Source organism: Balearica regulorum, chromosome 12 (assembly GCF_011004875.1).
Source record: "Balearica regulorum gibbericeps isolate bBalReg1 chromosome 12, bBalReg1.pri, whole genome shotgun sequence".
In the NCBI taxonomy this organism is placed as follows: domain Eukaryota; kingdom Metazoa; phylum Chordata; class Aves; order Gruiformes; family Gruidae; genus Balearica; species Balearica regulorum.
The window spans coordinates 1,539,613-1,563,318 of NC_046195.1; the positions used below are offsets into that span (position 1 = coordinate 1,539,613).

Below are 23,706 nucleotides of genomic sequence, written 5' to 3' on the forward strand. Positions count from 1 at the left end.
TGACCGGGGAGCTCCTGGCCAAGCTTAAGCACATGAAGTGTAAAGGAAGCAAAAACGGAGCCCAAAATGGCTAACCAAACAAAATACAGAAACAGCACCCAGGCACACAGAGGTGGAATTAGGAAAGCCAAATCCGGGCTGGCTGGGTGGATGGTGGGGCCTGTGGAGAGCTGACTGGCCCAGCAGGCTCCCAGCCTCGTGGTGAATGGGGTGAAGACTGACCGGCAGCCCAGGTCATGAGCGGCGTTTTTCATAGCTTCACCCGTGACCTGGATGAGGGGACAGGTTTGCAGGTTCTACCAGATTGGGAGGAGCAGCAGATACACCGGCAGAGAAGGAGACCCACCAGGCTGGAGAAGTGGGCTGGTGGGAACCTCAGGGTTCAACACTGACCCGTGTGCGTCAGGGTCAGGGAATCTGCCTGACTCCCCTCTCTCTACTCCTGAATGACCATTACAGTGCCACTTCAGTATGGCATTTATGGTCCCAGCCACATCAGCCAGGCTTCTCCCATGTTTAAAGCTGAGCCCAGGTTAACAGTTCCCTTGGACTCGAGACTTACTCGCCGCACCTACCTTCACTCCTTCCACATCATGTTGCCACTAAGGAAGAGGGTACGGTACTCTACAAGAACCTCCTTGGTGCCTGTAGTTTTCAGCATCTTTCCTAGAGCGCCTGCTTGATTGACTTCCATTTCATTTCAAACTTCTGTTTGCTCTACATTTTAATTGAATATTTTTCCCTTGTAGAGAGCTTTAATTTCCTACCCTTCTATTAACTAATTACATTCATAATATTATTTAGAACCATGAAACAGTTTGAGGAATCATCTGTAGGGAAGCTGTTGCTACTTCAATACACAAATTCCTTATATCCGCCATTTCCGTTGCTCATTTTAACTCTAGGAAGACTGTAGGAGATGAATTTCTACTCTGTGGACTTAAAAAGAACAACACTCCCAAGAACGGTATCAGACTGCCGTTCTCCAGCGCAGCAATTGTCTTTTCAGAGCTCAAAATGCAAACCAGGTATCTTCCATCGCCTTACGTTAATACTTTGGTTTTTCTTACGTGTCTTGGTAATACTGTCAGGTGAGCTGCTTCAAAATACACGTTCCTGACACAAAAGCTGCATCTTACCTAGCTTTAAAAATCATTCTATTTAGTTAAAATGTAATACAAATATTTTCAAAATAATTAAATTGAAACAAAATGCTGAAATTTCTCTAAGGAAAACTATTTCCCTGATGAATTTTAAAAATTTATCTGCTTAATCTAAACCACATCCCACATACTCATATATTTGTCTTCCTGTATAATGAAAAAGATCCATCTTTTACTTAAGCGATCTGCACGCGGCGCTTGAAGAACCTGCAGGCATCAAGATGAAGAGCCTGGGAGAGCTGCCAAGATTCTCCTAGGTTAACAGAAACCCAGTTTTATCCTCGCGCAAGACTCAAACCCAGAAATATTCCTTCTGACAGCGTTCTAGGTAGATCGGTCAAACACAACAAAAATGAGGGGCGTCTGAAAAATACACTGGGAACCAAAGGAAAGCGCAAAGGACTTGTAAATCGTACAAGGAAGGTAAGCAATGAGTAGACAAGAAAACTCACCCGTGGAAAGCTGCAATTAAATACCAGCTTGGTAGCAATTTGGTACTGTTGATAGCGGTGGAATGTATTTAGAAGACCGGGTTATTTCCTTTCCTTTTTTCCCCCTTCTTCCTCAAAATGCCTCGAGTGCCATTACAAACTGATTTGTACACAGCCGTGCGAGCAGAAAGCTCAGCAGTGCAGAGCTGTGTTAATGAGTAATTACACTAAAATTAGTTTTAATGCCAATAAGGGAGCAGCTTTATTACTTTAAGCTTTTAAGCATGGTGTAACAAGTATCATGCAAAACAAGTCTCTTCTTTCTAACATGTATTTCATCACTTTTTAAAAAGCGGCTATACGGCGGAATACTCCTTGCAGACCTATTCCTACAGTTTTGCATTAATCTCATCTTTTAAAAAATATAAAATAGGCATATTCAGCAAGTGACATGCTAAGAACATGGAAAAAGAAGGACGTTGTTGCATGCCAGACGTATATACAACAGATTTATCTTTTCAACCGCTGCCGATATATCAGTTTTTCTGAGCTTATGTTTTTCTAAGGGATCAAGACCACGTCCTTGCTCCATTGGCCATCACACAAAGGCCGTACAGTCGAGATGGAGCGCGTTGTCTTGAACAGCATTTGAAAGAAATCATTCAGCAAAACAGCCGACATAAAATGAATCACTCCTTAACCAGTGGCTCCACCGCAGTCAGGGGGCTGAGAGGAGGAGACCGAGGTTAAATAAATGGTACTAAGAGGATACATTCAAACTGTTGCAATACAATTTCAATTCTGGATCAATAGACAAGGAAAGTCACTTGATTTATCTGTCTGCAGCTAACAAAGTTAAAAGCTAACGAAAAAGAAATTGAGAACAAAGCAAAATATTTCAAGCAGTCCTTTTTCTGCTTCGCACAGTATTTTTTCTACTGCTCATGTAGTAACCTGGGCAACAGACGGATGTCCAAACCACTGAACAAAGGGAGGTAACGGTCAACGACTGAAGCCCGGTCACTGCAGGCCATCCAGCAATCCACCAGCAGGGTGAGGTAGGCAGAAAAATGAGAAAATAAGATTTTTTTTTTTCTTAACTTTCGGCCAGAAAACAATTTTTACCCACGGTACATATACTTTATTCCAACACGTTGGGGAATTTGTGCTGCCCGGGTACAAGACCAAGACTTCCAGCTAAGACAACCCGAGCACAAATCCCACTGACCCGGCCTAAGAGACGATCCCGTCTCTCTCTCCCTACATACCATAAGGTTCCCGGCTCATCTTGCTGCACAGAACAAAGACGTGGGGACGCAGGCCGGGATCGCCAATGGCTCGAGTTTCTTTGGAGCAGACATCACCTATTGCAGCTCTTTTATCAAAATGTTCCGGGGAACACGCAAATACCCACAAGGAGCCGGACTCGAACGAACGAATAACCATCAGTGACTGGAATAACTCGAATCCTTCACCAGCAAAAGCGCAGTATTTTAATTTTACCAACATGAAGCTGGTGAAATCGAAGAGGCAAGAGCTACGGGTGCCTATCAGTTTGATACGCTAATGTGGTACCCAGCTTTTAATCACGTAGGGAAAATGACCCCCGCTGCCATGAGCATAATTCTCTGCGGTGAGATAACAAACAATTTGAGCGGGCGTCTGCGGTGCCGTTCTATCATCCTCATTTCAGGATGTTGATGTGATCTTTTAAAAACAACTCTGTCAAACGTGCCACACCTGAAAACTAGTAATTGAAACGCTTTATTTGTTAGCTAATTATTGGAAATATTTTCCACGTTGTCCAGCCCCTCCGGTTTAGATTTCCTTTTTCCTCCTGTTTTCCTCCTGCGGCACATTATTGGCGTATTCACGGCTTCCTCCTGCTTTGGGCAGTGACATTCCAATTATACCATCGGATATACTACACAAAGGAAAAGCGGAACAGGAATGTTATCTGCTTTGGCTTTGCCGCTGTTATCTGAATGACCTGGGGCTAGTCCAATTCCCTCGGCTACCTCACACGTACGACGAGTAGGCCACTGCTACAACCTTCCTCGTGAAGGTAGTACTGAAATGTGTGAAATTAAGACTCTCAAAGGCTCGAAGAATTAGTCAGCGGCCGTATTTAGACTATCCCTGGCCATATTTAACTGCTCACAAAGTCACAGTTACAAGGTCTGCCAAATGAGAGCGGCGGGGATGCCCCAACCAGGGTTGGGGCAAGGTCTACAGCGGAAGGGACACGCCGGGGGGTGGACCAGCTGCTTCTGAGAGCCCAGCACCCGCATCGCACGGACTCTACACGTTTCCCTTTGGACTAGCTCTTACCCTGAACGCCCAACAGGGACCGGAGCGCATCTCTCCCTTCGGTTGCATTCCATAGCTTTTAAATGTAAATAAATCTTTGATTTCAGCAACAAACTACAACAACTAAAAATAGTAAATTACTATTTTGCCAAAAAATCTGTCGGAAAGAACATGATGGAAGACATTCAGATCTCTAAACACCCTGAATATTTTAACTGCATATCAGAAGGAAAAAAAACCACCTCAGAGGTACTGATATGTTTAATTTTCACTTGGGGTATTCAGATAAAACTGTTTACTTGATAAATAATATTTTTCACATAAATCACTCTTTAACCGATTCCAGAAAGGTAATCACTTTCAAACATTTTTCTTACTTTTACCTAAAGTAAGAGAAAACTAATTTCTGCTAATCTCTTTATCAAACATTGACTTTTTTTTTTTTACCCAGATCAAATTGTCCTTCTTCAAATGCTTTATTCATAAATTTATCACAGAAGGGACATCATCTTGTTATTTCTAATTCCTGCATGATTCCATAATAAAAAAAAAACAGAACAGGTGAATTGGCCATATAAGTTCTTATCGGACAAAATGAAGTTGATACTCAATAACCAAATTACTTCCTTCCCTTGGAAAAATTAATTAAAAGAAATCTGTCAGACTCCTAATTCTTCTACTAAGAGGTGCTTTCACGGAAAACTGAAAAAGTGAATAAACAGACATGGACAGAAGAGTCTAATTAATTAATTTCTGCTGTATATAATGAATGTACACTGGTTGAATCTCCTGGATTTCATGACGACCACCAGCATCTCCGGTTACCCGGTGTGAGAGAGTGATCTCTGGCTCCTTGACATAAAAAGCCAACAAAATTTAGTACCTCAGAGAAAATTCAAAATTATATCAGCAGTCGTTTACAACACTGCACTTCAGGCCAACACCTAGGAGAAAGCACAACTGTGGCCAGCTGGACATAAAGCCTACTAACCTTGAAATTACTTCTAAAATTCAGATTGCAGAAACCATTCCGAGATTTGAAGCACATCTGCTGAGGAGCTGACCCCATAAAGGCCGCTCGCGCCTGGCTAACAGGCAGCAGGGACGACGGGCTCAGGAATTCAAACGTACGCAGGTTTTATGGTTTATATTGCAGTGGTTTATCCATTATTTGCTCTGATTAGCTGAAAATCCATTAGCAATGCTTACCATTGTATAGAAAGGACGTTTGGTACCAAAACAGACAGAAAAATAGTAGACTCTTTGATAGTAGTATTTTTCCAGCGACCTTTACTTTTTTTTTTTACGACAGGTTCACATGGCAACAGTACCTTAGTGTCTCTGTTTCACCACCCTACAGGGCCAAAGAAACCTCCGAGTTGCCAGCAATTACCAACCCTGCGTACTTTTTCTATGCATTTATATGCTGCTCTTATCAAAGCCGACGCTTTTAACTTCTGGAGTATTTTAACTACTTTTGACTACAATGCGCAATCAATTACTGACGGGAACACGAGGTGACGCTGTCTGGGAATTTATGTTTGCTGAGTGGCAGCGATTCCCCTCTACCACTCGTAGGACTGGGTGTACTTAGGTATATACATACGTCAAGGCCGGTATTGGCTTTATGGCCCGGACGCCAAAGCTGATTCGCCTCGTTAGGCCAGAAGAGCGAGCGTCCAGCTTTCTGTGCCGGCTGCAGAAGAGCCGAAGGCATTGGAAGGGTATGAGAGACACCGGAGCTGTCGGAGGACCGAGCTCCCACCGGAGCATCTCCCGGGCGGTGGGCGTTCATCTCAACCTACGGGGAGCTAAACCCGGGCAGAATTCTCCTCCTCTTTTCAGTGCTATAAAACATTTTGCTGCTTTGTCATCCTGAATCAACTATTTTTTCATACAAGCGGTTCCCTCGATCACCTCGAAGAAGGGAGAGGCCTGAGGACGAGAACCCCACACAGCTCTCAGCCAACTTTGTCTCTAGCAGACTTAAAAACCCCAGTGCAATCCCTCACCCTGAGGAACACTCCCTCCCCTAAACAAAAGCAACTCGTTTTCTTCATAAAATGAAACAGAGATGCTTGCTTACTTCTTTCTCGATGCCTACATTTTTTTGCCTAAAGCAGCAGGCCGGCAAAATGCTTGCTTTTTTTTTTTTTTTAAATTTTTTAATTGCCTTAGATTAATTTACATTACCACTGGGAATGAGAACTGTTATTTACTCTTCAGCTGATGCATACTACTTCAAGAAGCTCACCAAAACCACACACCTGCAAATTCCTAACCCGTACTCACCGATTATGATTCTTAAGCATTCATTTGGCTCTATACTCTAATGTAAAATGGGCACTGAATAAATTGGGACGATAAAAATATACTGATAAACACGTTCTGCCCATGAGCCTGTTTTTTCAAGGAAGTCATAAAATCCATTCTGATAAAGAACACCCCTCCCATTTTCATTTCGCGATGAAATGCTTTGGTGTAGAGGAAACAATTTGATTTTTTTCCTGTCTCATAAAACAAGCATTAAAAAGGCGTGACGGACCTTATTGACGCATTACACGCAGCGGTGAGTCCGCAGAGGAAGGCAGCCTCTCCTATAGACCTGAGCAGGAGCCCCGCGGTTTCGCTCAGATACCGATGGTTTCAGGGGAGGATGTAAAGAAAAAAACAAAACCCCAACCCCTGCCTGCATTTTGATCACGAGACTCACATTATAAAAAAGAAGGAAAAAAAGCCAAATGTAGCTCTACCTATCCCCGAGGAGTTTAAAACTAACTACTTTAAAACAGATTTTGTTATCGGAAAGAAATTCAAACCGTAACTACATATTGCAAAATGCATATAGCAATCTTAAAATTCTTTTTTTTTTTTTTTTTTTAAAGATTTAAGTTATTTTTAATAACCACTCCTTGAGAAAAGAGAGTAAAAACCCCTAAACAAAACACACATATGAACCCAGGGCAGCAAAAGTGCATGAAAATGCATCAAAAGAACCCTGGGCGGGTTTATCCTCTTAATGTAAATATTCATAAATTGAACTCTTCTGCAGAATAAAACTCTCTCAAGAACAGTAGAGCCTGCAACAATATGCTGCAGTCTGACTTTAATACCTCGTAAGAGGAAAGCAATGATTTTATTTCAAAAGCAGATGTGCTCCATTTGAGCAAAGCTTGCTACGGAAGAGTTCCTAACAAAAAATACCGTGTCTTTTTGGAAAGTGTTCATTTTTACAGGGTGTGGAGCCATTTGCGTATTAGAAGAGTTAGGCAAGATCGCTCCCTCGGTCTAAAGTTTCGCTGGGACTCTGCCAGGTTTCAGGCTAAATCACCGCTTTGATGGCAGAGCAGTACCAATACACCGCTACCACGATCGAACCACGCTACTCGACTAATTAAAAAACGTGGTTTTCCAAGAACCACCACAGGGTAATCGTTCTCTTTCTCTCTTTTCTCACGAACAGCCCAAAACGGAATAAATGAACCCATCCTCGAGCTGCGGTTGCTAATCCACCAGGTGCAATTCCTGCTCCGTCTTGTAAGTAACTTTGCTAACCCTTGATTTTTAACTGAAATATTTTATTTAAATGACTGTAGAGGCTACAACACCTCATGTAGGACATCTGCAGTTGCTGCGTGCCAGCAGTACACGGGATTTATCGGAACGTTAGCCTATACGGTTGTATCTTAGAGAAAACTCGTTTCTGCTAATCTCTTTATCAAACATCGACTTACTTAACTACTCGTTTCTTATACATACCTAGTGCACCCTATTTATTTTATTTATTTTTTTAAGGGAGAGAAGATACAAGCAAACGCCAGCTCTCCTCTTTAAGGCCGTTTTCCTCTTTTAGGCTGTAACCATGGATAGAGCGATACTACTAGATGTGGTACTGGGGGGTTTATACTCATTTCCATTCCCTTGCCATTTACACGCTACCTCAGGCCCACAGTTTTTATAGAAACTAGACGAGGCATCAGGATGTTTGGGAATTCACATCGAGGACACACAAGCCAATCTTGTGAACTCTTAATTAAGATTTTTTTTTTTACTTTCTGTTTTTAAAGAGCCGGGTAACGCTCTCTTGCTTCTTCCTATTTCTAATTCTAACCGAAATAGTAAACCCCACCAGCATTTTTAAGAGATAACTTCTTTCACCGTCACAGAGGCTTGGGAATTTGGTACGCACATCGCGGGCGCACAAGAACGAGAGGCGATTCCCCAAACGTACACGAGCAAAGTCTACAGCAAGAGGGGCACAAACTGCGGTTACTCTGGGCGTTCCCCACTGCTAGAAACTTCCGAGCAATGGGATTAAAAAGTAGTTATATGTAAAACGGTGCCGCAGAAAAGCGTGAGTGAGGACACTGACTCTAGTCCCAGGGTGAAATGTCCATGGCCCCTGTTAGCTCTGTGGCTCGGACTCGGAAAAGCAGACCCACGTACCGCTTTCCTCTTTCTCCTTATTTTCCTTTAGCCCCTTCAGTAGTAACGTGTCAACAGGAAAAGCACGCAGAATCCATTTGTCTTTTAAAGACTTTGGCTCCGCAATTATTCGGCTCCTTCTTTTTTAGAGGGGAGAGAGGTGATAGGAGAGAGGAAACAATCAAAAAAAGCACAAAATACCACACCAGGATATTTCTAAGGCAGTGAGAAGAATGACAATTTGCAGTTAGTTTCAATACCAAAATTAGGCAAATTTGAATGCACGTTATTAAAAATGACTGTTACGCTTATTGGATTTCCTTATGGTATAAAACCCACAAGCCTATTCAGGTTATCTCGTCAACTGGAAAAATACAGGACATCAGAAGTGAGAGTCTTCTCCCAGATTCAAATATTCAACGGTACGAATCCTATTACGCATGCAACCAAACTGTAAACCAATCCTCCTCCCTTTTTCTCTAAATGGCATTCAGCTGTCTCTGATATTACTGTATAATTTAGCAACTGTGAAATATAAGCAACCAATTAAGGCCATATCCACATGGTTGTTCCCCCCTCTGGCGCGAGCCTGACAAACTCTGATATTTTCCTTTACAACACAAGGCTAGGATCAATTACAAATTAAGGCTCCTTGTGTCAATCTTCACGATCCTGTTTATGAATAATAAAGGCAGAGGAAATGCCTTTGGTAGTCGTGATAGATAACAAGCTAAAGCTAATCCTGCCGTTACACTCTTCCTCTAAACAAGAAAAAAAATAAATCAAACCCCACGAAACCCTAGCATCCATCGTGATGCAGCGAATGCATCCGATCACCCTGATGATGTCCTGGTTGATGTCCGTCACCCTGATTATTTTTATTTTCTCCTATAACTAGAAGCCACGTACAGGCAGAGGAACAACCAGCCGACACTCAACAACTGTAGCCGGTCACCCTGAATACACTCACGTTTGCTTAAAACCATTTCAGAGCCGCAGCCAGCTTTGGTTCCCGGTACCAACCATTGCTGGCAATATATTACCTAGTACGGCAGGAGCCAAGCTGCCAGAAATGACAATTTTATAAAATATAAGAGAATAAATGGAAAATTAAATTGGAGGGTTTGGTAAGTGATATTATGGTGAGTGTATTTGCTTCTGTTAGCCTTTCTGGTGGCAAAGAGACTTTTACTGGACCAAGAAACTCTATTGGGAATTCAGGATGACCCAGAAGAGGGGATCTCAAAGCCCTTGAGCCCGTTTCGCAGTTCTCATACAGCGTATACGCATCCTGGTTCATTCCACTTCCACTGTGGCACAATAAATATAGACTAAATACAGGGGAAGGGTAGAAAACACGTATTAGTATGTGTTGAATGTTTCTCAAAAATACATCGAGGCATTTTGCTCCTCCGGGTTCTTTCTCTGCCTCCCCCTAACATTCCTTACATAGCATTCTTCTTTACAATATGACATATAATGTCTTTTAACGCAAGTACCTTTTAGCCATTAATGTCACTCGTGAAAACCAAAATTAAACAGCAGCCCAAGTGTTTCAAACGGCGTAAGTAGCAATCGCCACAACCCATACGTGCGCTGAGTTGACTTCAGTGGAAGTCACGGTGCACGCGGCCCGATACGAACACCTTCAGGAGGTTTCACGTTTCTTTGCCAAGTCAACTGTAAATACAGTCGTAAAACAAGAAATGAAAACTAGTACGCGCAATCAAAGCATCCTATAAATTTCGTTATGCCTTCCTGCAATTCACCGCGCACTGGCAAACATTAATCTATTACTAATTTAATCTAAATTAGAGCAATTTATTTAACGCGCATGCCAGCTTTAAACATGAACAGTCTATTGAACGCCGAGCGTGAGAGCTGGTTAGGTCCCAATTTCATGAAGTTACAATTCACAAAGCTTGAGATCTGCGGTGGTTTAGTTTAATCAGTTTGACTTCTCAGTAGGACGATATATAAGCAGGGGCCAGAAAGAGGGAATAAATAAAGGTCATGTTTTAAAGCAGGGACTGAGTCAAGAGATGAAACTAAACTGAATTGAACCAGCTTTTGGACAACTTTGAACATACGTGCAGCCACGACAAACACAAATGCTGACTTTCACTGAGGAAGACTAGGTAAGTAATGTAAATGAAAATCAAAATTAAACCGGAAAAAAAAAAAAAGTCTTTCGACATTAAAGAGGAGAGCATACTGTTATGTTTACAGAAAATTAGCAATGAAGTGTACACAACCACTAACAAAATATTCTCAGAGTTTGGCTTTGGTTTTACAAAACACTCTTTGAAGTCAGTTTGCCATTTCAGATGCTGTTTATGTTCCTAAACCAACTTTCAAAACCAGACTTACAAGCTGTTCATCTATCATTCACACGCAGCCACTCCGATATTCTAAGACAGTGACTGAGTTGGAAAAGCTCTCACCTACTCACAAGCAGTGCCGATATTTTTTAAAACTTCGTTGGGCAATCAGTACCGAGGTCGTATTTGTACACTCTTTGCTTTTAGATTTTCTTGCAGAGTCATAGTATCCTACAACTCTTTCATTTAAAAGAAAAAAAAAAAAAAAGAGTATTTGTGCATGCAAATTCTTTTGATACACGTGACGATGCATGTGCACGCAGAAGAGCTTCTGTGCACGTGCAGCAGTGTGTGAGGAAATGGCATGGATTTTATACTACGGAGACCACCGCCAATACTCAAACTATTTTAAATGGCATATAACATATAGAAGATACTTGGCTCTAATATCACAGTCCCATAACCTTCTGTATTATTTTCTGCATCTGAGAGGCAGATTTTGACATAAACCGTGATAAACACTGTATGGATATCACGTTCAATACGGCAACAAAGCCGTAAGTCTGCCGAGTGAAAAAAACCCCGGGGATATATGTTGATATATGATAACAAAAGTGGGCAGACCACCTGAGGGGAGAGGAAATTCTCCTGCTAGTCTTGTCTCTACAGATACTCATCGTAGTGGATTTTCCATCCTCCTACAAGAGACCAGAGGCAATTCTCTGGCATCTCACCAGCTTTTCGATCCCAGCGGAGCTGGGTGCCCTCCGCAAGTTCATTACTGATTCCTGCTCCCCTGAGGCCCACGACTCATTTCTTTTCAGTACTTTTTCCTCTTTACAGGAAATTTGAATTCTTGGCCGCAAGAAGGGGTTGCAGCCTTACTAGTCAGTTTTTATCTACAAATCATTTCTTTTCTGGTGGACGCTCAGATTTCTGAAAGCCCCTCGTGTAAGCCACAGGGACCTCTTCCCATTTTCCTTGAATTAGGACACATAAAATTGTACGAGAGAGAAAGAACACTGAGACACTTCTGTTCGAGTGAAGAAACAGAACAGTCTTCAGGAAGAATACCCAACAGAGTCCTTCTCTTTCATTCAACGGACTTTTTTCATCTTGCTCTGACATTACATATTTTTCAATACTTCTATAGTCTCCGAGAACTCTGCAGAATTCCATGGACTGAGAAAATATTTACTGTATTACCTTGACAACGTTCTGGATTCACAATAAGTGACCGTATACAAAAGACTCTCAAAAAATTACCTCTGTAATATGTGAGAGAGCCTGAGAAGTTACATTTGATATCTATGAAAGCATCCAAAATAGGTCCTGAAGTAACACACAAGTTGTCTGCCTCTGGGCTTGAACCAGACAAGGGTAGAAGTTAAATTTATGTAAATTTTTACAAACGGAAAACACCCAAAAGTGCAACCGAGTTTTTCAAATCAGAGCGCAAGCCTGTCAGTGCCAACTTTGGATTTCTTTCAGCAGAAGCCAAAATTCGTCAAAAAGAAGTTATATTTGCCTCCTACAACAGAATAATGGAACTTACAGATATGGAAAACGCCGAGTATTTCATATATCTTGATTTAAATAAGGCTTTTGACATTGCCTCGCGTGACATTTTCAAAAGCAAGCAAAATACGTTCCAGACGAGGCTACTACAAAAGTGGATTCATAACCGGCTGGAAAACTCGGAGGAAGCGTAGTTCGCAGTGCTTCGGTGTCAGAGGAAAGGTGATAGCGCGCCGGGCCGTACAGGAGGGTATGCCGAGTGATGATACGACGCGTTGGGTTTTTTTAACAACGCAGAGATGATGGAGCAGAGAAAATGCTCGTAAGGTTTAAACGAATGCAAAGTCAGGAGGGCTGCAAGTGCACCAAAGGGCACGTTTAGAATTTCAGAGCGTGTTAGCAAAGTGGAGAAACAGCCTGAAAAAAGCAAAGGTTCGACACTCTACATGTTAAGCAAAAAGGGCCCAAGGTTTGCCTAACAAGAAGTTGGAAATCCAGCTACAGCTGGGAATTTTTTTGATTGGCTTCAGAAGATATTTCAGCTCCCCTAGACTAAAAGCGGAATCCGATCCACTGAAATCTCCGAGCCTGAAGTAACCTCAAACAATTCAATACCACTAGGGTATAGAAACGTCAGGTTTTGGGGACAATCTTAGCTGAAACGTGGTGACTCCAAAAAACTGACTAGACTTCTGATGTTCTCCACCCTGCTGCGGGTCAAGGAATCCCCACCCTACCCTACCAGGTCTGGTCCACCTCATTTCACTCCTATCAGACTTGAGATAGCTCGTGGCCAAACTCCGGCAGAGAAGTACCACCATAAAATGAAATTATTCGTGCGGCAATGGTCCCAGACAGAATTTAATTACACGAAGAAAGCACCAATTTAGGTAATTAATGATGTCTTTAAAACTCTCTCAGAATGAAGATTCACGTAATGCCATTCAGCAGAGGAATTAGTATCATACGGTGCAACTGAAGTGGTGTTACACTTGAATCAAATTTGGTTTGTAGTGTCAAACTGTGCCACCAATACCAGACGTTTATGTTTCTCATACGGAGATCAGCAGGGAAATACATACCACAAAATGGTCGTAATTTGACTGTTACATTAAGAGATATACAAGGAGATAAATGAGGTCCATTCCTACCTCTCAGACCAACAGTCTCTCTGAATCATGCTACTCGTTAGGAGGGATCTCAGGAGTTCCTCTATGCACCCCTCACGCAGAGCACAGCCACCTTTGACCAGGTCGCTCAGGTCTAGGTGTGTCTTGAGTATCTCCAAGATTTCCCAACCTCCCTGGGCAACCTGTTCCAACTGCAACTACCCTCGCTTTGAAACTGGTTTATCTGATCAGAAATTCCCTTTTTGCAGTCTTTCCCTGTTACCTCCATCAGCTGGTTGAGCAGTAAGATGTTGTTAGGCTTCCAGTCTTCAGGAATAATCCAACTCACCTCTCTCAGAGTCACAGTACACCTCGGTACATCATCTGCTCCAGCTCCCTAATTATCTTGGGGGTCTCCACCATGCCAATGTCTGTCTTGCGTTGGGAAGCTTAAAACTGTCCTAATGCGGTCTCACCAGTGCAAAGTAGGGGGAAACAATCACATCCCTCAACCTCCTGCCTCCCACCAAGTCCTCTTGTACAAAGCTGCCTCAAGGCAGTTGGCAGCCATCCCCCACCACTGCAGGGGCCACTCCGACCCTGACACAGGACTCCGCACGTCTCGGCGTTGAACCCTGAGGTTCCCACCAGCCCACTTCTCCAGCCTGGTGGGTCTCCTTCTCTGCCGGTGTATCTGCTGCTCCTCCCAATCTGGTAGAACCTGCAAACCTGTCCCCTCATCCAGGTCACGGGTGAAGCTATGAAACCCTCTCTGACCCAGAATCAAGCCCTGGGTAATGCCGCTCATGACCTGGGCTGCCGGTCAGTCTTCACGCCATTCACCACGAGGCTGGGAGCCTGCTGGGCCAGTCAGCTCTCCACAGGCCCCACCATCCACCCGTCCAGTCTGTATTTCCCCAGTTTAGCTGCAGGGACAGTGCTGCAGACGGTGTCCTGAATAATATTCGCTTCTCTCCCCTCGACCACAGGGCCAACTGTTTAATCTTAGAAGGCTACTGGGATAGGCGGGCACAATTTGCCCTTGGTAAACCATGCTGGATTTTCCCAGTCATCATCATCTCTTTCATGTACCATAACATGGCTTCCAGGGGGATTTGCTCCATAACCTTCCCTGGAACCTTCCCAGCTCCAGCTGTGCTTTTGTCTTTCCCAGTTCCAACCCAGAACATCCAGGCAATATCCCTCACTTTTCTGTCTTTGCTTCCAACTTCTATGTACTTTCTTCTTGTGTTTGAGCTCAGTCAGGAGCGCCTTTATCCCTACTGGTCTCCTTGACACGCATGCTCAAATGCCTGCACTTTGGAAAAGACCATTCTTGTGCTTTGAGAAGACTGTCCCTTCAGGACCAAATGGTTTGCCTCTTGCCCATCAACACAATCACTCATGGGAACCTGACAAAAAGATCCCTGAACAAGTCAAAATGCCCTGCCTTGAAGTCCAAGGCTGTAATTCTGCTATTTCTTCCGCTCAGTTCTCTTAGAAGCCTAAATTCAAGCATCTCATGATCACTGCTCCCAAGGCTGCTCTGACCTTTCAATCTCTGATGAATCCTTTTCTGCCCCTGAACAGCAGGCCCAACACCTCACCTCCACTACTCATCCAGTCAGACACATAGAACCTCTCTCAACAAATTCTCTTCAGCCAACTCCAGAAACCACCTGTACTACCTGCCACACCTCCAAGGTGCCATTCCAGCACACGCCAGTTGGTTAAAAAACCCAGATAAACATCAAGGCTTGCAATCTCCAGTTGCGTAAAGGCAGCTTCGTCTACTTCTTCCCCTTGATTAGTTGGTCTCTAGCAGACACACACAACAATGTTGTCCTTCCAGCCTCTGATTTTTAGGCACAAGCTATCAGCTGGCTCATCACTCTCTCCGAGGCAAAGCTACGTGCATTTGAGTCAGCCCTCTGCATACAGCATGACCCTCTTCCGTGCCTCCCTGCCCCGTCCTTCCGAAAGAGCCTGTATCCATCCCTTGGAGCATCCCGAGACACCTCTGCAATCCCAAAGGCCTCACAGCTCTACATGCCGACTTCTAATTCCTCCTTGTTTCCTATGCTGGTAATATTAATTCACATGCAGAATACCCTTGCTTGGATATAAACTATTTTTCGTGAAAAATTTAAGTTGAAAGGAATGGATAGTTCCACGGCAAAAAATCTTGACGTGGTACTACTGGATACCAACAGCCTATTCAGTTCATTCACTTCAAGATCTCACTCCTACACAACTCACGAGGATGGCGCCGAACAGCAACCACTAACTTCTGCAGCGTAAAAGCACAAAAATCATGCAGCGTACTACACTGACTTTGGAATTTTGAAGGTGATACAGTGCATCTCAAATAACGTTCTGAAATTGTTTTCTAAATAACGTGGCATATTTGTTTACAGTCTATGATTCTTCTTTATACAGCATTCAATAATCGCTCCTTTTTTTTTTTTGGTGCCTGAGTACTTGTCAAATGCCTATCACACAGGGGCGACAGGGAACCATCTGCCTTCCTCCCCCAAAGGCACCTCCTTTTACTTATTACCACCTGTTCTTTTTTCAGTCCCCAAATGGCAATTCTGAGCAATGCCAGCTACGCTGGAAAAGGCCAGGTTACAGGTCCCGGCTGAATTTTTCACTCTTGTCACTAGCATTTAACCTCCACGAAGAAAACCCAAACGTAGCCATTACTGAGGTTTTCCCAGACCACACAAAATAAGGCTGTAAAAGCAATGACAAATAGCTTTGTTATAATTGAGCATATTAGTCTATCTGATCCATAACCGAGACGGTCAGAGGCTGACCCGTCAGGATCTCACTGTAAGTAAAAGCGGATGGTTTTGCGTAAAACGGGAGAGGGGACAGATTTTTGAGGTTGCCGAGAAAGTCATTCCCAAGGCATGACTACGGTTTTTCCTTCTCACTGGGCTACGCAGGAGTCCTCGGCGGTGGCATCTGCAGGATTTAAGACAAGACTGTCTATCTCTTAAGCAATGAGGCAAAGAGAGGAGCACCAAGACTGCCCAACGCTGGCAGAGGGCAACTGCAGAAGAATGCAGTAACTGAGGTACTTCCCTTTCCTTAGGTCGTTCTTAAATTCTCCCTCAAAGGCAGAGCAGGCAAAATTCCCAAAGGTACTTAACCTCCTGGGGAAGGACGCTATCTGAGAAACAGGGACACAATTTCAAATTTTAAAGTATTTTGAAAGCAGATGGATGCTTTCCGAATCTCTTGCAAAATTCTACTTGAAGTACAGGGGATACTGGTAGAAGAGCATTTAACTCGGACCATTTAACTGAATCCTACTCCTTCTCCTCCCCCTTTCAACCTTCTCAATTACAAACAGTTGTCCTAAAATCTCTCCATGCCACAATTCTCTTCTATATATTGCACAAAATGCAGAAGTTATGGATTCTGCACAGCCAATCCGAGTACAGTCTTTCTTTTTTAAACTTATTAAGAGACAATGACAGAATTTGAAAATAAAGACGACAATCCGATAACCCTTCAAATTACTCTTTTTTAGCCAGTCAACTCTTTGTTTTAATATTTTTCACAAATAACTTCCACATATATTGTGAGCTTTTCAGAATTAACCTCCTATTAAAAAAAACAAAACCAAACAACTCGAAACTTGTGTCTCATCAACAATTATATTAAGCTTATTCTAGCAGATGAGAGTCTGCACTTACACTGATCTGTGTAGCTACGCACAACATACACTCACGTACACTCACACACTGAAACTGTCACTGGGCAGAAGGTGAATCACCAAAACACTACCTGTGAAGTCCGACACCGGTCCAAATACAGAAGGCTTTTGTTGTAGAGGATAATCGCGTTTGCATACTTTACATCTATTGTATTTAAAAATTATGCTACCTTCTAAGACCGAAGAAAACATAGATGTGGTATTTTACTTTCAAGACCACTCCAAACCCCTTAGGGTACACCTCAGTAACGCTACGGATGAAACAGGATCGTTCCAGGCACCAAAACCCAACACGCTGGAAAATTTCCATATGAAGGGTTTAGATTGCAACAAGTTGATGCACAGAAGAGACAACTAAGTTCTGACCTAGCATGTAAAGCGCAAACAGTTTTACTGGTTTATTTGTATTTAACCTTCCTCAGCATATCTCCCTCAAAGTCAGAGTAACTCTGCCTTTTCCAACTACGCAAACTCACCTCTGAGGGCAGCCAACTACCCCTTTCCTCGTTGTCAGACCACAATCAATGCTGCAGTCCACTGAGAGATGCTCACGCAACAGTCTTGGTCTTCAACACCGACCCATCAAGAACGCATGTGGCCTCTCTGAGAAACACCATGAGGCTTCTACTTTCTAATATAAATTTAATTTATTAAAGATCAATTGGATATGATAAGGAAAAGGGCTAATGGGAAATAGTTTGCAAATAGCCAGATGTTTGCCAGTTCCATTTAGGAAGGAGAAAACAGCGAACAGCAAGGGAAGGGACATACTGCTAAATGGGAAGAAGAACTTTGATGAAAACTTAATCAACATTTTTTACTGAAATTAACTTTTCGAATTGGCAAAGTAGGTATTTCTCATGATCAGGCATGAATTAAAAGCTTTCTGTATTAATGACTGCAGCATTCGGAATAGTTTTTGCTCAAACTAGTGTTTTTAATTTTCCTATCAAGATGTCTGTCATGAAAGAACCACTGTGTAGGATACCTTCACCCTCTTTCCCTGAATACTGTTTCCTTCTTTGCCACTCATACATTCTGATAAGGTATTAAAATATGATCTCAAATACCTGTATTTTCTTCGACTGTGTATATGATACTGGTTTTCATATATCGTAACTGAGACACAGCGCATTCATTCCTAGTTGCGCTACCCGTTATGCCACTACTCAACAACAACAACAACAAATACAACGCGCTTTCAGTGATGTACCATGTGGTTGTCTCTACTGTTGGAAAACAACTAAAATGAATCAGTGTTACACAGAGAGTGCATTGTTAAAAACACTGCAGGCCATGTAACAGCTCGATACGGCTTCGAGGGGGGTATCTTTACACCCAAAATGAGACTCCGCCAACACCGCGTCCATACTCCTTTGGCAGCATGCAAAAGAAAAAGGACAGCATTATAAGGCAAAGTCCTCGAGTAGAGCAGGCCAGGTCGCCAGAGCAGAACAGGACGGAGAAACCACTGGGCAAACAACAGGGGAGGGAAAGGAAGAAGGGTGAGACCACAGGAACTAAAATAATAACAGTAACAGTAATTTATAAACCGCTACTGGGAACTGGGTGACTCGGGCAGGGCTTCAAAGCCCAAGTATATTAATTATGCAGTATTCTTCAATCGTGGAAAATATGCAATAATGCTTCTGCTTGAAAGATTTGGAAATGACTTTGGTGATTCATGCATATAGCAGAAAGAAAGTTACTTTTAATAATTTTTCTGGCAACCTGATGACAGTAGGCCATTGCTGGATCCAGATGCCTAACGCTACTCGGAGGTTGAAAATCCCACGGCTCTGTAGTATTAAAGCTACTGAATCCAGTAGAGGGCACCTTTCATTCCCCAAATAACTGTGCAAAGTGCATGCATCCCTTCAGCCAGCAATGACACGTACCCACATCCAAGCGAGATTTCAGCAGAAGTTATAAGTGCACAACTACTCTACAAAACAATCAGAAAAGAAAATCTCTCTCTTTATGGCACGCTCGTAACTGTTTACTCTCTGTACGTTGAACGGCAAAACCAGGTCTAGCGGATTCACATCTGTTAAAATTGCAAGTGTGAAGTTACATCATGCCTCTGACCATACGTAAGGTTGGTTCTCCCAAATCCTTTCCATCCCAATTGAAAGAAATTAGAATTTTGAAACACTAGTCTAAAAAGACAGGCAACACAAAAGCCCCCCAAAATACAGCATTAATATTTTTCTCATCTGACTTGTCTCATCCCTCTTACTATTGGTTTTCTTCCTTGTGCTCTTACAAATTATTTTTAAGGACTGTGTGACCTGAAAAGGCAAAACAAGCTGATGCCTTAGCAACGATATTTGTACTGCCTTTTTTTCTGGAAGATAGTAGTTCTTTAATCGTTACAGCAATTATTCTCTTTTAAACATCCAAAATACGCAATGCAGGGCACTGCAAGAAGGTGAGCACTGTTAGTAATTCCACTGACTGGAGCACAATAACAAATATTTATTTTAAACTGCAGCTGTAACTCAAAAAAATTTTTGCAGTCGCGGTTTGCAGAAAGGACAAAGCTTACTACTTTTTTAACTAACAGCAGAAAAAAAGCTTCTGACACTGGAATGACTTTGGTGTAAAATACTTCATTTGCAGTGCGCTCTGTAATTGCTTATTTTTCGCTTTTGTAATTGCAGCAATTGTTTTCATTTCGGCTATCCTGTTATTGTTTTAAAATCTCAGCATGCAACAGTAATTCAGATTTCTGGCTAGGATTTACTATTGCACCGAATATTTTCTACATATTTTCCAAAATACAAGGTGAATCCTATAGAACTCCTTAATTTCTCCTAAGTAACTTTAAGCATATAGAAGACGACACTGAACCACTCATATGGTTTAAAAAAAAAATAAAAATCCTACTCCGAGTTCTAGATATAACACATCATCTGGATACAGTCCCTTGAAATTGCTCCTCCCCATCTTTTGGCACCGTACTGTCCCTGTTTGTCTTACCAAGGTCAAGTATTATCAGCTGGGCTCCAGCCTGTGCGTTTCCAACATCATTTTCTGCAATGCACTGATAGAATCCTTCGTCTGATTTCACCAGCCCCAAAACTTGCAGATTATGTTCTTTCTGAGGAGTGAAGGAAAAACACAACACTTAAAAATGGGTTGCAATTGCAAAAACAACGGTGTTATTACGGTACATTACTGCGACAGGAGAAACTTCTGAATAGTAACATGGAAAAGTATATTTGCAGTTCCCATCTGATTCCATCTCTTTTGCACTGAATCCTCAAATTATACGGTATCAAAAAGCAGAAGCTCTTACTAATGGCTATCATTTTCTAGCATCACATATCACTGGCAAGTCATAACATTTCCAGAGCCATTTTTATGATATTTTAAGCACTGACTATAACTGCATAGCGCACTGTTACAATCCTACAACCTCAAGTACACCCAATTACACAACCATTAAGTTCTCAACCGCGTCTCAAGAACGACTTTCCCTACATCTAAAATTTCCCTCTAGAAGTACCGGGGCACCAAAACGCACGATCCGCAACTCGGTTGTACTGCTGTGGAAACTCCTGTTTGAAATTGCGATGGTCATCGATCACAGACAGCTGCGGAAAACACGGACAGTCAGAGTTCACAGCGAGCTTGTGCTTTAACAGGTTCAGCCAAAGTGCGTTTTGTCATTGCGTGCATCTGTGTCTCATGGAAAATCTAAGCTATAAAGAAATCAACTCGGACAATATAAGCAACATGCCTTAGCGCTTCAGTAAAACGATTGAATTACAGAGCACTAAAGGTTTCAAGGAAGCATTTCTCTTCCAGGCCCCAATCAATGGTACAACAGTCGGAAGCTGGGCCTACAAAAGAACCTAGCTTTCATGCGTACGTGTCAGAGGCCTGACACAGACAGGTCGACAGCTTAAAAATCTGCAAAACGGACAATATACTTACAACGATTTTGAAATAGTCACTTGGGATCACCATGTCTCCATTCTTGACCCATTTCACAGTTGGAGTAGGTTTTCCAGTCACCTCACACTCAAACACGATGTCCATAGATTCATGAGCATAAATATTTGCAGGCCGCTTCAGAAATTCGGGAGGAACTTCAAATAAAACAGAAAAAAGACAAAAGATGGTTTTAGCGTCCCCAAGACCACATCAGTTGTGCTCGTACTCGAAACTACAGCAAGACTCACCACCGAAAAAGATGGGAGTCAAGCACGAGGAGTAGCAACGTTGGCAGAAATTTTCAGATCGGGGTTTGACAGAAGCTGATACAAGCTCCGTGCTATTTCAAAATTACATTTGGGCCAGTTAAACAGCCAGCCATTTTAATTTAAAATGACCTCTTGAGAATACATGAAAGAAGAAATCGAACCGAGATGTATAAAGTGTCCGGTTAAAAAGTATTTGAAAAATCAAGAGACATGGATGCCATTTGGAAAAAAATATTTCCATGGTTGAAGAACACGTTGCGGTCTCTTATCTGCCGCAGGCGTGTTGCTGCACGCTAAAGAGACCGCGGCAGGCAGTGGATTTCAGGCATTATCCACACTCTTCCTTCGCCGACTCAGAGCTCATCTGAGCAAATCACTTAGTGCTTAATTGTGCAACCGTTTCAAGCGCCTTTCACAAATAAAGAATCTTGCGGGATAAGCTCCCCAGCAAGACAACACAAGGTTGTACAAAAGCCTTCCTGCAGCAAAGTTTATTAATTTCTAGAATAGAAAGATAATAAGTTAGATTTGAAATGAAAAAGTCAGAATCTGATGAAAACGGCTGTCTAGAACTTTTTCAATAATCTACACTTCGACGCCCAGTAAGTCCAGCTGGAGCTCCGTAAACCACCGAATGGCGCGGCGCAGTCAGGCTACCTTATACAGGAGTGTATCGTGATTAGCGACAATTTGTTTATTCAGACAAAATTCTGCAGTTGATACAACAGACGTTTTTCAGAGAGTTCATTGTACTCGCTGCTTCAAGTCAGGAGGTAACCAAAAGCTAAAATTATATTAAAAAGACTCTTTTAAATGAGCAGGCACAAAACTAAGATGAAACTTTCCTCGGGTACCATTGCCTCGTGTTTCTGTGAAAAAACTCAGCTTATCAAATAGACAGTGCTGAATTTATCCATAGATTTTCCTCTCTGGTTTGCATAAGCCCGAGAAACGCTACGTACGGGACTACCTGCACACGTTTGCACCGTATCGATAACGTACCACAGACAGGTATGACCAAAGACATGCATCGCCTAACACGGTAAAACAGAAAGGCTCTGCGTTTAAGACACGTACCAAAGTCGTTACCTCTGGCTCTCAGCTGCCTTTTTACATGTCCTTACCTACTCAGAGTAAGATTAATTAAATGAAAGGTATTTTAAGTCCATAAAACCTCTGAGAAAGAGAACTTTTCGGTAATACAAGCCCCAAAGCATCCGACATCTTCTGTGAAGGAACGTGCCGCTAAGCAGCACCCCGCTGCGTCCGAGGACTCTCCGCTGCTTTAGCTTAGCGGCAGAAAGAAGAGCTGTTTGCAGGCAGGTACAATCGGAGTATCATCTGTTATGAAGAACGGTCACCTATTTATTTGTTTTTACTACACTCCCAGACCTAAGGACGATTCCAGGAAAGTCAAAAGCGGCCTTCTGCCCTTTAATATTTATCAAAGAAAGTCAACATGGAAGGGCTGCAGAGTTTAGGCAAACATTTTACACGCTTCACCTATCAATGGGATTTATTTCATGCGAGGGAATAAGGAATGCTAGATCATGTTTTACTTCTGCCTGTGAAATGACTGTAAAGGTTTATAGGTAGATTTAATATTTTTTTAAAACAGATAGCTGGAGACAAGCAGCTCTCCAAAACCCTGCCAGTTTTGGATTATAAATTAAACAAGAGAACGTTAACATATGGAAATACTTATTTATAGAGTAAGAAGATGGTCTAACTCTCGGATAAGCATGTAAACCTATACCAGAAACTACATAAAGATGTACATATACGTTCGCCGCTCAGAATCTCTCACATAGGAGCAAAAATCTGGATGGGGCCGAGTCTAGTTCCCTATGACTTCAGACATCCATTTTATAAAATCATTTCCATAAATTTACCAAAACTGCCATAAACTCCACCTTAAAATGATTTAGGTATTTTTGTACTTACTATCTGTATCAGATGGCCGTTACAACCGTTTATAACTCTGACATTTGAAAGCTGCCTTCTGAATTTACTGGCGGCCAAATTGTGATTACTTATACTTTCTGAAAACAGGGCCTTTTATTTTAAATTTTTATTCCTCCCTGGCATTTATCCTTGGCATTTTTATTTAGCGTGAGCGGCACTGTTTCTCCCCCCCCCATACCCCAGCCTTTATTTTGGCAGGCTCAACAAGTCATGTATGACAAGTCACCCGCGCCCTCCTCTCCCAGACCCTCCGTATTTGTTCTAGTTGGAATTCATCTTTGCAGCCTGTAGAGTTTCAATTATTTGCATCCAATTTCAGATGTGTCTCACCAGTGACTTGAAAAATGGCATAAATACAGTGTTATCACTCCAGCAAATATCTTGCCCAATTCATTCTACTACTGTATTTGCCCTTTCCTAGATGCCATCATACTGATGTGAGAGATCATTGCTCTCTCTCATCGTTAGCCATTTTTAACTAATGAGTCATTTTCTTCCAGTCTGCTTGATCAATAGTTTACGTTCT

General features: G+C 42.4%; 1 protein-coding gene across 10 annotated transcripts in view; it reads right to left on the reverse strand.

Moving 5' to 3' along the window:
• Positions 1-23,706, reverse strand: part of NEO1 (neogenin 1) — a 197,853-nt gene that overhangs the window by 48,557 nt on the left and 125,590 nt on the right. For all 10 annotated transcript variants that reach the window (XM_075764084.1, XM_075764083.1, XM_075764086.1 and 7 more), the window contains exons 6-7: positions 20,947-21,101; positions 19,987-20,107 (exon numbers count right to left, since the gene is read on the reverse strand). In XM_075764084.1, the coding sequence (XP_075620199.1) occupies positions 19,987-20,107; positions 20,947-21,101 (276 nt within the window). The remainder of the gene's footprint in view (positions 1-19,986; positions 20,108-20,946; positions 21,102-23,706) is intronic.